This window comes from Rutilus rutilus (assembly GCF_951802725.1).
Source record: "Rutilus rutilus genome assembly, chromosome: 14".
In the NCBI taxonomy this organism is placed as follows: domain Eukaryota; kingdom Metazoa; phylum Chordata; class Actinopteri; order Cypriniformes; family Leuciscidae; genus Rutilus; species Rutilus rutilus.
Genome location: NC_140219.1, coordinates 25,997,711 through 26,011,642, shown reverse-complemented (window position 1 = coordinate 26,011,642; position 13,932 = coordinate 25,997,711). Strand labels below are relative to the sequence as shown.

The following is a 13,932-nucleotide window of genomic DNA, read 5'->3' as shown; positions in this document are numbered from 1 at the left end:
ACAACTTTGTTAACCACACTCATCCAGCACACACACACATGTTGGGTTTTCATGTTTTATGGGGACTCTCCACAGACGTAGAAAAATAGATAGAAAAATATGCATTTTTACCTTTCCAAAACACATAATTTAGTATGATTAATAAGCTTTTTTTCCTCATGGGGACCAAAAAAATGTCCCCACAAGGAAAAGTATAAGGATATTGTAACTTTGTGGGGACAGTTTTTGTGTAGGCCACACACACACACAAAGTAGCCTAATTATTTGAGTAGCCTAGCCTATGGCATTTTGGGTATTTTATGTTTAGTGTATAATTTACATAAGGTGCCAAACTGAGGACATTTCTCTTACAAGAAATGTTTGTGAAAGTTTGAAGTAGGCTATGTGAAAACAGCATGCGTTTGACAGTTCAAAAGCATCAAATGAATGCTCTATTTAGGGTTCCCACACTGTCTGTGTCGACCTACAAAGTGAACATGATTGAGAAGGACAATGCGGAAACTGAAGAACCTGAAAATCAACTTTAGCTTCAAATCAATAACTGCTTCACAGTTCATCCATGGTTTTCCAAATATTTTGCGAAATAATTTAAAATATGTGTATTACACTAAGTGTGAGGATGGGTGTAGCCAGGCCTATTATGGACATTTTGGAGTTAAAAGCCTTCTTCCAAAGTCGACATAGGCAGATATTTTCACACACCCGTCCAATCTCCCAGCCAATGGCGTCCCCGGAGTCTGAGCACGCCCGTTCGCATCACTCCTGCCCGGCCTCTGCGCTCGCCTCATATAAATACACACTTGTTCCAGTCGCTCGGTCCCGATTCATTCAGATCCATTGGCGTCAGTGAGGAGAGACCATTTCATCCATTCACACACAGTAGTGCTACTTCCCTGCAGACCTATCAAGTAAGGATGGCGTTCGACTTTTAAACTCTTTTAGTTGTATTGTCATCGCATCATGTGAAATTAGTCTTAATATTAATTTAACTAAGTATAATATGCCTAGTTTGGAAGGGTATACTTATACATAAATGTACGTTTTGAAACGTTAACATGCAGTTGTTCTCAAACTGTGCAGATGTGTTATGCAATACTGTCGCTACATATTTATTAGGTTCTGCTCTTTAATTTATGTCATGAATCACATTAGCAAAAATCCGGGTTTGGTTTGACAGTGCAAAATGATCTACTGAATCAACGCAGGCTATGCATTTTGCAATTTAGCCACGCGTGCGCACTTTCGTGCACTGCGAGAAAGGGAGGAAGTTCATAACTTTAATAAATACACAGGGTGTAAAAGACAGTGTTGTGCAGTTCTTCATGATACTGCTCTAATGTGTGAAAATGTTTGCACATAATCGCAAAGAAAAGTGCAAAATCTTCAGGTCTATCAGTAGTGTGAACTCTGGACTTGTTTGTTCAGTGGGAGGAGCCGGTGTGTTTCTCTCTGGACTAAAGTTCAACAGTCAGGCCAAATATTTACAGATAAGAGTGCATAACCAGTGAGCCGAATAACAGAAGTTCTGTAAATTATGGGTTTAGTATTTTAGCTAATAACATACATCTGCTCCTCTTGCCAGCATGACGCATCAGTTTCCAGCTCTCTCTACGGAGCAGAAGAAGGAGCTTGGCACAATTGCCCAGCGCATTGTGGCAACTGGAAAAGGCATCTTGGCTGCAGATGAGTCCACAGGTAGGAATGTGTGGCATATTGCGTTTGATAGAGTACCACCTTTATGCAAAATGCCTTAATTGATCAACAAGAAGTTATGAATGTGCTTCAACTGTCACTCTATACATGGTTATTAACAGTGTTATCTTACTGTGTTTACTCGTATCAGCTTGAAGATATAGTGATCATGAAATGTATCGCTCGCCAGATGGTCTTAGATGTTTGTTTCATATTCTAGGCACCATGGCGAATCGTTTTCAGAAGATAAACGTGGAGAACACTGAAGAGAACCGCCGTAGCTATCGCGACCTCCTCTTCTCTGTAGACGCTTCCATCTCTGAAAATATTGGTGGTGTCATCTTTTTCCATGAAACACTGTACCAGAAATCAAACAAAGGAGTTCTGTTTCCAAAAGTCGTCAAGGATATGGGCATCGTAGTTGGTATCAAGGTGAGCTTTCGGTGCATTTCTGAAGATATTTTCCAAAACATGGTTCGAATGCATTTATTCATGATGTAGCAACTGAAGGATTTAAACCAAGCGGCAGCCTCCCTGTCTCTCTCTTGAAACCAACACGGAAGTGAATTAAACGGCAATTCATCGACTGGCCGCTTGAGGCTGGGTGCAGAAGTGAGTCAAATCTGCATCTCCGAGTCCCCCATGTTAAAATACCCAACTTTACAGCAGAAAAAAAACACGTTTACAGCCTGGTGCAAAAAGTGGCTTTGGTCTATATAGCTTATTTTGCCCTTCATGACAACTGTGAGTTTTTATAACTCATCCGTTTAAATTATATTAAGCCTTAAATTTCGGCATAATTAAGGGTGTCCACTTTTGAGTGACAGGTGGATTCCCGCTGCTGGGGTCATTAGTCATCATTAGCTGTTTGTTAGCCGTCACGTTACCTCAGCTAATTGTCTGACTGTAAAAATAAATAAATTCGGGAGTGACGCGCTACCAAGATGGCGACGGTCGGCCACGCCCACTTTAGGCTTCAAAAACGGTCTTCAGAAACCTACGGGTGACGTCACGGACACTACGTCCATATTTTTTTAGTCTATGATTTAAACACAACTAACAAGGTCTTATCATTAATCTTGGCAGTAATGTTATGAATGAAAGTTTTGTGTTTTTGTGCATAAAGGTGGACAAAGGCACAGCAGGCCTGGGCGGTACAGCTGGAGAGACAACCACACAGGGTAACTTTCTTACTCCGATACTTCTTAACATGACAGTTATCTATCCTGACTTGTATCCATTTTAAAGGAAGCTATTTTTGCCTGATCTGTTTCACTCAGGGTTGGATGGTCTGTCTGAACGCTGTGCCCAGTACAAGAAGGATGGTTGTGACTTTGCCAAGTGGCGTTGTGTACTTAAGATCTCTGACGCCTGCCCCTCTGCTCTCGCAATAGCTGAAAACGCTAACGTTCTTGCCAGATATGCCAGCATTTGTCAACAGGTATGTCTAAACTGAATGTGGCTGGCTCATGGAATCCTATTTATCGGTCATAAACAGCCTTTACACGACTCTGAACAGTTGATAGTGTGCCAGTGCTATTTATTTTGTTTCCAAACTGTATATAGGATCTTTTCTTCTGATTAATTCTTCCTCAATTCCTTTAGAATGGCTTGGTTCCCATTGTAGAGCCTGAGATCCTCCCAGACGGAGATCATGATCTGCAACGGTGCCAGTACGCCACTGAGAAGGTAAGCTTCCTTCCAGAATAAACAAGGGTTAGTTCACCCAAAAAATGAAAATTCTGTCTTTAATTACTCGCCCTCATGTCGTTCCAAACCTGTAAGACTTTAGTTCATCTTCGGAACACAAATTAAGATCTTGATGAAATCCAAGAGGTTTCTGAACCACCCATTGGCTGCAACATCATTGCAACTTTCAAGGCCCAGAAAGGTAGTGAAGACATTGTTTAAAATAGTCCATGTGACTACAGTGGTTCAACCTTAATGTTATGAGGTGACGAGAATACTTCTTGTGAAAAACAAAACAAAAATAATGACTTTATTCGACAATCTCTTCCACGTCATTCTGCTACGCTATTTACGTAGTAAACACAGTGCAGGGCTTCCTGGTTCTACGTCAGAACGCACTATTGGCCGACGCTGGTCACATGAGCACCACGACACATGCGTGTGATGCTGACGCAGGAGCTAGCCAATAGTTAGTCGGGCGTTCTGACGTAGAATAAAGTCATTATTACTGTTGTTGGGTGGTTCAGAAACCTCTCGGATTTCATCAAAAATATCTTCATGTGTTTTCCAAAGATGAAAGAAGGTCTTACGGGTTTGGAACGACATGAGGGTGAGTAATTAATGACAGAATTGTTGGGTGAACTAACCCTTTAAAGCAGAGCAATTCCAAATTATCCAGTAAAAATAACTCCCAACAAATTGCAACCAAGGTCCTGGCGGCTGTGTACAAGGCTCTCTCTGACCACCACGTGTATCTGGAGGGAACTCTGCTCAAACCAAACATGGTCACTGCTGGACACTCCTGCACCAAGAAGTACACCCCTCAGGAGGTTGCCATGGCAACAGTCACTGCTCTCAGACGCACTGTCCCGGCTGCTGTACCAGGTATGTCGGTCCTCGCCCGGTCACTAGAGGAAGGCCTCCATTTTAAGTGCTCTTCAAACGTTCAACATATCTCTCTTCTGGTTCTCAGGCATCTGCTTCCTCTCTGGTGGTCAAAGTGAGGAGGAGGCCTCTCTGAATCTGAATGCCATGAACCAGCTTCCCCTGACCAGACCCTGGAAGCTGAGCTTCTCTTATGGCCGTGCTCTCCAGGCCTCGGCTCTAGCTGCATGGAAGGGACAAGCAGCGAACAAGAAGGCTGGACAGGATGCCTTCGTCACACGTGCCAAGGTAACCAATGTCAAACTTTATATTGTGTTGTCAGTTTATAGGCCTACCATATTAAATGAAGCGGCATTTCTTGATTATTTTTTTTGTTTCCTTTTCAGATCAATAGTCTTGCATCAAAAGGCGAATACAAGCCCTCAGGCCAGGCTGACCAAGCAGCTAAACAGTCCCTCTTTACCGCCAGCTATGTCTACTAAACTCAACAACAAACAACTGCAACTTGTTCTGGCCAATGCAAAATTTACATGCATAGATTGTTCTGTGATTTATCAATAAAATAGCTGTGAAACTGAAACGTTCTAGCTTATATTTCTTAGTAACCAAAACTGACAGATTCACTATTAGTGGAGACTAGAGAGACTCTGCCAGGTAGAATTAATTTACACATGCTCTCTCACTAATGCACTCATATAAATGTAATCTTTACTGTGCTACTTTATCTGTATCTGATTTAGAACGAGCAGCAATCTGTGTGTTTTGTCTACAACGACAAAAGAACTGATAAAAATAAGCTGTTATGTAGGAGCAATAGCTTTGTGGGCAGCGCTGTGTCAACTGTGCACAACCGCATTCGCTTATTCATTAATGACGTCATCAGCGACTAGTCGACGTCGACTCAACTTTAATTATATAAATATCGACTTTAAAAACATCCAAAGTCGTTCAACCCCAACTGACAACACATGAATGTGTACATTTGTTAATTGTTCTAAAAAGAATGTTCTACCAAAAATGACTCGAACAGAACCTGGATTAGTTTCAGTTTTAATGAACATTAAGGGGGGAGTTGATTTTAGTTAACAATTTTGAAGTGCTCTAGTTTACTAAGAACTTGCCAAGGTATAAAACCTTAGGTAATGTGCCTTTGCATTTGATGTCACCTGGTCTGTCTGACTTCCTACAGTGAGTTTCAAATAGGAAGGTTGAAGAGCACCAAAATGTCATGCAGGTTATTCTTTCTTGCTTCATCTGCTGCTGTTCTTCCCCAAATATCAGCAATCTGATAGGGAAAAGACAAATCTTACACGTTACAGGTTGACAGTTATGGCTTATGCTCTTCTGACCTTTAAATCTTTTCTTCTTTTTTTTTATTAAGTTTTCATCAGAGTGGTCCAAGCCCTTAGGACTATTGTCGCACTTGAACTTGGAATACATGTGTGGTTGTAATAAAAAAAATAGTAGCAATCCCTTCCCTCGCGGGTCAATTTGACCCACATAGGAATGAATGGGAAATTTTTTTTTGTCCAATAACCTTCGGTAAGCAAATGTCCGCTAAACTTTACAGACTTTACGCGCACCAAACAGACGGAGAACGATAACATAAATGGGAGCACAATATTCTTACTAAAATATGCATATTGCTAAAAATATTTGTTGTTGGATACCAAAGTGTATTTTTATGATAGCAGTAATTCAAAAAGGTACTCTACATTAATGGGGTAATCAAACATAATGAATCTGTGCTTTGTTTTTATTTTTAGTGTAGTGGATTTAAAAATAAAATCATTACTTTAGTTTTTAGATTGTAATGTTACAATGTTAGAATTTAATGTGATTTTTTTTTTTTTTGCACATAATATATAGAATTACTAAATTACATTCACTATATTTGTTTTCATAGCCTTAAATATGGACATTGTTTATAGGACATCACTGGCCAGGATGTGAAATTTACAGATTTAAAAAAACAGAACAGATAAAAAAAAATATATAACAATTAAATAGAAAAACAGAGAAAATACCAAGATATACAACGTTTCCATGCGATAAAAATGCTAAAACTTTCCCAACAAATTATTTTATAATGTCTAAATCGAGTATTTTGTATTTAAGTTGAAAGAATGTGAAAAAATGTGCCTAAATTGTATTATTAAATTAAATCATTGATAAAATCTAGTAATTTAGAGGTAAATAAACCAAAAAATAAGGAAAAATCTCCAAAATATTGCATTCAAAAAATGTTAAAAATATTATCAAAATGAAATGATATAAGCTTTCTGGACCAAAAATGTATTAAGTATAATTTTAGGTCCTCACGTCATTTTGACCCGGGAGGGAAGGGAGTGTTACAGCTGCATGTTGACTTGTTAGAGCGCCACCAATCAGTAAAGTAAAAAGCAGATTATGCGTTCATAATGTTCAATATATATGTAAACAAATCTACTTTTATTATACCTCTGGGGTAGCGCCATATTGAAGAAGTTTGGACACCATGAGCTCGTTCCTATTCTCCACTGCTGCATGTAAAGCTGTCCGTCCATTGTAATCACACTGGTTCATGTTTGTACCAGCTAAGAACCATGCATGCACAAGCCTATAGTCTTTAGCCCAAACCGCCCTAAATTAGAGAGGACAGTTGAATGCAAACGTCCACAACAGACTGACAAGTTAATTGGTTGTTTGAAAGACTGACTTGATAAGATCCATGCCGATTCGCACAGGAGTTTGAGTTACTGTGGCTCCGTGCTGTATAAAAATCTTGATCAGGTCAAAGTGCCTGGCATAAGTGAGGCAATGGTGTCAAAAATGAAATATACTTAAATGAAATCGTTTAAACTGCTGAAAACCACTTACTTTTTTTGAATGGCAAGATACAGAGGTGTGTAACCAAAGCGGGTTTCCAATTGGCATGTTGCTCCAAGAGTTAGTAACTGTATTGCCATATCAATGTTCCCCGTTTCAAAGGCGGTGTGCATGGCAGTGTATCCATCATAGTCTCCAGCATCTACATACATCTAAAGAAAGCATGAGATAAAGCATGGATTAAGAATTATATAACCGGCCATATGAAAGAGAAGCTAAATAGTCTAATGTATTCTACATCTTACACGCTTGAGAATCTCCTGTAAAGACACAAAGTCGTTGTTCTCCACGCATCTGCAGGCAAAAGAGGGCATCAGCATTTGGTGAATCGATTCGACGGCCTGGGTAGAAACAATGTAATCGGACGTTACGTCACTTCATTCATCCAAAAGACTTTGATTCACCTCAATAAACATTTAAAAACAAAGGGCAAAAGTGTAAGCTCACTCACGTCAGGCGTCTTGTTTTTAAGCCAGGGGAGCTTTAGCACCAAGCCGAAGGTGCGGAGGAACTGCCGGTTTCGCCGTTTAATTTTCAATATCGATAACGGAAGAAATAACGGATCATATGGTTCCTCTTCTGGTTCCTCAACTAGTAAAGTTATACATCAAATGAAGCTTTAGATTAAAAAGATTTTAATAGATAACAACATGACTAAATGGTTTCTATTTTTTTACATTGGAAATTGTGATATAAATCTTTACTTACAGTACATGTTTGAAGATGTTTTTTTTTTTTATCTTGCTCAGCTTTGTTGAAGTTAAACTACCGTTAGATTCCGGCTCTTGCCGCGCGCGGGTTTACTTGCGCATACGTCAGTGTCCTGAGACGCGCGCTTAGGATTGCGCATGCGCATTGGCCTGCCGCCTGACCAATTTATACGTAGCTAAAAAAATGTAAAAAAAAATTTTTTAAAGCATTTAAGTATTCAAATCCGTCTATTATCTATTGAAACTCACACTAATATTTTAAATAGTAGGCTATGCCTAATAAAATCTTCATTTATTGGGCTACTTTCAATTGGGAGGTGGCTGTCCTGAACCCAACCCCTACATTTCAGCTTATGAAAATAATTTTGAAATAGTTTTTGCATTTTATTCCATTTTTTTTTTTTTTTTTTTTTTCGTTTCTGAATATAATAAACAAAGGATGGGGATTTAAAGAATCTGCATGAATGTATAAAGTATTTTGCCAATAATATAAAGTTATTAATCAAATTAAATAAAACACAAAAATGATTGCTATTCCATTGATTAGGCTATATTTTGTAAGGTGTAAGTGAAACCATCAGTGACCCCGTCTTTTTCTATCAGCCAGTCCTGTAATGTTTTTCAAATTTTCCAGAATTTTCCATCAAAATTTCCAGCCAGAGTAGGCTTATGAAATAAAAAAAAGAAAAAAAAGTAGGCTATCAGCACAATTAATCAAGTGAACTGAAAACAGGAACTATTGAAATTGCAAAGACAAAGATGTGAACCCCAACCGCAAAGCATCCAGCTTTGAAAAACTCAATATCGAAAACCAATAATCGAGTTTCTCAAGATTTCTCATGATTCCTTGTGGTTTATGTTACTGTTTTAAAAAGAAGACATAAAAATAATAGTTCTTATCAATACATTTATGAATTAATGTAAGCAAAATGTCTGCACAAAAATATTCAAAGAAGAGTCACTTGAAAATAATTTCAAGAGTTACACACAAAAAGGAAACCTTACGAGACACATGAAAATCCACACTGGAAATCTGCACACATGTGATCAGTGCGGGAAGAGTTTCACACAAAAAAAGATCCTTCAACGATCACATGAAAATCCACACTGGAGAGAAGCCTCTCACATGTGATCAGTGCGGGAAGAGTTTCAGATATGCAAGCTCTTTTAAAATCCATCTGCGTTGTCATTCTGGAGAAAGACCATTTAACTGTGATCAGTGCGGTAAAACATTTCAAACCACAGAACAACTGAAGAGACATCTGAAAGTTCATTCAAAGGAGAAGCCTTTACGTGTGTTTTTGTGGAAAGAGTTTTTCATGGCTTATCTATTTAAAAACACACCAGAAACGACACAGTGGTGTGAAGAATCATATGTGCTTTGATTGTGAGAAGACCTTTTTTACAGGTCATGAACTCAGAAAGCACCAAAGATTTCACACATACAAGTGTTCACACTGTAGCAAGAGATTCACTCGGTCAGATTATCTGAAGAAACATGAGAGGATCCACACTAGAGAGCCGTAACACTGCCCTCCATGTGGAAACAGTTTTAATAAATTATCTTCTCTGTTCACTCATAATGTCTGAAATCACAGTAAGTATAGTTCAGTATAGTTCAGTTCCAGAAGTTTGCACACATCTTTGAGATAGTATACCTGTGTGTACCTGTGTGTGTGTGTGTGTGTGTGTGTGTGTGCGTGCGTGCATGCATGTGTGAATGAGTGTCTAGAGTTGAATTGTACTATAATGTGCCTAAGATGCTACTGAACTGTTTAAGTGTGTTTGCTGGAGAGGGAGGAGACAGAGAGTAAATGGGCTGATGGCTTCCCTGGTTCTGTTTTTTGCAAACCTGTTTGTTTGTAATTACAATGGACATCATTTTATCCATAATCCTGTGAAATTTCTATTTTAAAATTGTTATTTTTAAAAAATGTGTCATACCTGCCCAGGGACTACAGTTGCTATAACCTGGCCCAAGACATATTCTCTTGTTTAACAAGTTTAATGTTTATTTGTGCGTTGTCCCTGTTTCAAATAAAACAATTTCCATTTCCATTCCATTCCATTTCCAACTGTCAAGTGCAACATTGCATCATCCTCAACAAAAGTGACACAATAATGTGTAGATCCTATCATTCGGACTGCAGCCTTAAATACCTGTCAACCAACAAAAGATGTTAAATAAACCTACTATACGTGACAAATGTAGTTTATTGAATTTGTGGTCGGGGGGTGCCTGTCCACCTGGTCCCGTATTCCACCATGAGAAATCTGGTTACCCTAATTATGACTGAGTATAAATAGTTTTATAGAAAGTGATGTTTGTGTGCGATTGTTAATTACACTATATTGCCAAAAGTATTGAGACACCCCTGCAAATCATTGAATTCAGGTATTCCAATCACTTCCATGGCCATATATATTTAAAAAAAGCATTTATTTATTTGGATTTAATATTTTAATCATTCCATGTCATTTTTCAATGTCAATCTTTTTACTATTTATCTGTTTATGCCCAAAATGCTTAATTAATATTAAAAGTATTTTATTCTCCTCTACGCTGTGTAGGTTACTGTTTAAGAAGAATTAAATAGCCTAGCCTATTTAACATCATTACAGGCACCAACTATTTTAAAAGACTGGAATAAAGCACCAACACACACAAGAAATCCTTTTTATTAGTCAAATTCGTGTAAAAATGTAAACGCAGGTATGAAATATCAGTAAGAAAAAAAAACAACAACACTGTTAATGAGAAGAGGAGCATTGGATTTCTGCAGGTTAGTGGATGAATATATTATTCAGAATGCACAGTTGGACAGAAAATATTTATTGAAACATTTCAGCAGGCTCAAGATTGTTAATACAGAGATCATTTTTCTTTATTTTAATAACTTGGCAGCCATAAAACGTATGTCGGTGCGCTGAACGCTCTAACCGGAAATTCCCGATATGTAGGCTATAGAACGCGGAAGTAATTGTGCAAGTAGTCCATTACATCCAGTTTATTAGCAACACCGTGCACAAGCGTGAATATTGTGAATCCCACGATATCCGTCTTTGATTTCGTAGGTGTATAATCCACTGCGAGAAGAGAAAACTGGTAGTCTTGCCTGCACTTTATTCTCTCCTTCTTTCACTGCAGCCGCCTACTCTCGTCTCGACTACATTTCAGGCCAGGCGCATTTTAAACGAGCCTAAATGGCATCTCGTAATTACGGTAATTATTACGACATGGAGTGAACGCATGGTGAAAAAACACACCTGAACAAGCTAATCAAGGTCTTTAAGATTAGATTACAAAAGCTGCAGCTAGGTTTGAGTTGTGCCAAACCTAAAAACGCGTAAAAAAATAAATAAAAATTAAAAAATAATTATAATCCACTTACAAAACTTCTACCTAGTGCATTATCCAGCAGAGTCCATTGTGAGATCTCAGGATGACAGCTAGACTGTATTTCTCCTTGATTGCTGTTTTATTGGCCTCTGTGTGTTTGAGTTTAGGAGGCTCTGATCTAATCAGAGGGTGAGATCTTTTAACATCATTAGCCTATTTGGCGCAAAGAAAATATGTGAAGAAGTACCTATATCAAAATTTTACTTAAGGCACCTCTTGGAACATTGGTTTATAAGTCGTCTATCTCCAGTGAAAGTTAAACTTTGTGTTGTTGTTTTATCGTGTACCTGTGGCCATTATGTAAAGTACAGTATTTCGATATTTTTCTTCTCCTTCAAATTTTGCTCAGATTTTGATTGCTTCACAAATTGGCTCAGATGATCTTTGGACTGAGCTGCACAGAAATGACTGAACAGTTTTTTTGTATTCATCTTTTTTCAAAAGTTATGATGTCAGAAACTAAACTAGGTCGACCTCTGTATATGAGGCTGTATCTCGGCCAAACTTTGATAAATCTATATGGAAATGTGTGTGCTTTATCGGAACCATGGTGTGGTGGTCCATGCCAAGTTTGAGAACAGCGCCACCTACAGGTCATGAGATCTGGAAAATGGCTATTGTTGTAACAACTTTTGAACAGTTTGTCAGAAAATGTCTTTGGATTCCTTGTATCATGCTGTGGATACAGAGTTTCAAAGGATTGGATGAACCACATGTCTGCCACTTTGACTTTTGACATAAATTCCAATATCTGTTAAACAATTTAACACCGTCACAATTTGGAAGGGATCATCGACAGCATGTCCTGAAGGTACCTGAAAAGTTTGAACAGAGCCACCTAGTTTCCCAGAGATATACTTTTTTTGCAAAAAATCTTAACTAGTCGTTTTGTTCCCTGGCTGATTCAGACAGTGTCATTTTCCTTAAATGTGATTGTCTGCCATATTGAAGTAAATGAATCACAGTTTATTCATTACGCCTCCTACACATTTTTCTCCGATGTTCTTTGGACTGATCTGCACATAAATGTCTGAATGCATTTTTGATATTTACTACAGTTCCTGAGATATTTGTCTCCAAAGTTGACCTTGTCTGTATTTGTTGCCTTATGTTAGTTGGCTTAGAAATGAACCAGAGGATGTGAAATGCTGCAGCAATGGATGTGGACATCAGTGTACAGCTCCATATACAGGTATTTATATTTTATCATATAAGTGTGTGGCTTTGTTTTAAATCAACACACAGGGAATCTTTCAGCATTCACTGATATGCTGTTATTCAAACACATGAACCAAACACCGTGGAACCAAAGCCTGGAGTGTGTCCAAAAAAACCCCTTGAAGTGGGAGTGGTAGGAGCGTGTGTTGAGTCATGTTCCCATGACAGTGATTGTCCAAACGATGAGAAATGCTGCAGCAATGGATGTGGACATCAGTGTACAGCTCCATATACAGGTATTTATATTGGTGTGTGGATCAAGTTTTTTTTTCTTTCAAAACCCAGTCATTCAACATTCACTGATATGCTGTTATGCAAACACATGACAGATAAACCAAAGCCTGGAGTGTGTCCAAGCAAAAACATTGATATAGGAGTGTGTGTCGAGTCATGTGTGAATGACAGTGACTGTCCGAACGATAAGAAATGCTGCAGCATTGGATGTGGACATCAGTGTATGGCTCCATATGCAGGTATTTTAATTTAAATACCTTTAAGTTTTTAATATATTTTATGTAGTAATTTCACAGTTTCCAAATGAATGATTGATTAACTTTTTTTATTATAACAATTCCTGGAAAACCTGGCTTCTCGAGGCTCTCTGATAGTTTGCAGTTAATGAAATGCTAAAGCCCGCTGTTGACGATTGGCTACAAGGTAGTCTGTGATGTCAGAAACACCAGCTATTTAAAGCTGCAGTCCGTAACTTTTTTTTGGGGGGGGTTAAAAATGATCCAAAATAAATTTGTGCAAGTAGGCTACATAACCAGCCAGTGTTCAACACTATATGCTTGCCTTAGCTCGATTCAAAACGGTAAGCTTGTAGTAATGTTTTTGTATTCCAGTGGTACTGGTGGATTTCCGCTGGAAATTGGAGCATGTCTTTGCGTCATTACATCACATCTGTACACATAAAGAAGGAGTCTCGGCTAGTTGGCTACATTGCGTGTGAGGATGTTGGATGTGGAGATTTCACAGCACTTGATATAATTAAACGTATTAATTTGATGGCGGATCCAGAAAGGTTCAAATAACAATCACCAGTGACAACTGGAGATTCACCCGTTCTAAAACGCTAAAGACTTCGGAGAAAAAAAGAGACTGCGACCGGCCCGTGCGAAAACGAGGATAAATATCGGAAGGGCATTTAATGTAGTCATGCAATGCTAATGTTGTTAACATTAACAATTTGAGAAAGTAGTATCTGCACGGTTTGACGTGATATAAGCGATCGTTAGATTTAATCGGCGCGATTTTACTGCAATGTTTTTTTTTTGTTTGTTTTTTCTCTTAGTTGGTCCGATCAAAAGTGGATGTTACTTGTTCAGATGACATTTTCTGGTGAAAATTCTTATGTTGGTCATGCTTCCACAAAGTAGAATTTGTGATTGCAAATGACAGTATCCACACCGGCGCGGCGACTGACAGCCGCACAGTCTCCTCAAAACATTGGATTCATGGGCGCTGTGC

The 13,932-nt window shown here is 38.4% G+C and overlaps 2 protein-coding genes and 1 long non-coding RNA gene across 3 annotated transcripts; 2 read left to right on the top strand and 1 right to left on the bottom strand.

Moving 5' to 3' along the window:
• Window positions 1-663: 663 nt before the first annotated feature.
• aldob (aldolase b, fructose-bisphosphate) lies at window positions 664-4,846 on the top strand. The gene is made up of 9 exons (XM_084429943.1): window positions 664-908; window positions 1,583-1,695; window positions 1,913-2,124; window positions 2,819-2,873; window positions 2,973-3,133; window positions 3,298-3,381; window positions 4,092-4,266; window positions 4,355-4,554; window positions 4,653-4,846. Exons 2-9 carry the CDS (start codon window positions 1,584-1,586, stop codon window positions 4,746-4,748), a joined length of 1,095 nt encoding a protein of 364 aa, XP_084286069.1. The 5' UTR covers window positions 664-908; window position 1,583; the 3' UTR covers window positions 4,749-4,846.
• Window positions 4,847-5,299: 453 nt separating this feature from the next.
• LOC311303446 (L-asparaginase) lies at window positions 5,300-7,984 on the bottom strand. Its single transcript, XM_084429944.1, has 7 exons — window positions 7,843-7,984; window positions 7,586-7,725; window positions 7,380-7,475; window positions 7,126-7,286; window positions 6,965-7,048; window positions 6,727-6,889; window positions 5,300-5,551 (listed from the first exon to the last, which is right to left on the bottom strand). Exons 1-7 carry the CDS (start codon window positions 7,847-7,849, stop codon window positions 5,462-5,464), a joined length of 741 nt encoding a protein of 246 aa, XP_084286070.1. The 5' UTR covers window positions 7,850-7,984; the 3' UTR covers window positions 5,300-5,461.
• Window positions 7,985-12,562: 4,578 nt separating this feature from the next.
• LOC311304095 lies at window positions 12,563-12,934 on the top strand. Its single transcript, XR_014629883.1, has 2 exons — window positions 12,563-12,698; window positions 12,792-12,934. It is a non-coding gene; the product is annotated as an uncharacterized lncRNA (long non-coding RNA).
• The last annotated feature ends 998 nt before the right edge of the window (window positions 12,935-13,932 follow it).

Bases quoted from the DNA above. Each gene is read 5' to 3' on its own strand.
- aldob (XM_084429943.1), top strand. From the start codon at position 1,584: ATGACGCATCAGTTTCCAGCTCTCTCTACGGAGCAGAAGAAGGAGCTT. The intron at 4,267-4,354 runs GTATGTCGGTCC...TCTGGTTCTCAG, and splicing joins TGTCCCGGCTGCTGTACCAG to GCATCTGCTTCCTCTCTGGT. The intron at 4,555-4,652 runs GTAACCAATGTC...TTTCCTTTTCAG, and splicing joins CCTTCGTCACACGTGCCAAG to ATCAATAGTCTTGCATCAAA.
- LOC311303446 (XM_084429944.1), bottom strand. The intron at 7,287-7,379 runs GTAAGATGTAGA...TGCTTTCTTTAG, and splicing joins TACAGGAGATTCTCAAGCGT to ATGTATGTAGATGCTGGAGA. The intron at 6,890-6,964 runs GTCAGTCTTTCA...TCTCTAATTTAG, and splicing joins ATCGGCATGGATCTTATCAA to GGCGGTTTGGGCTAAAGACT.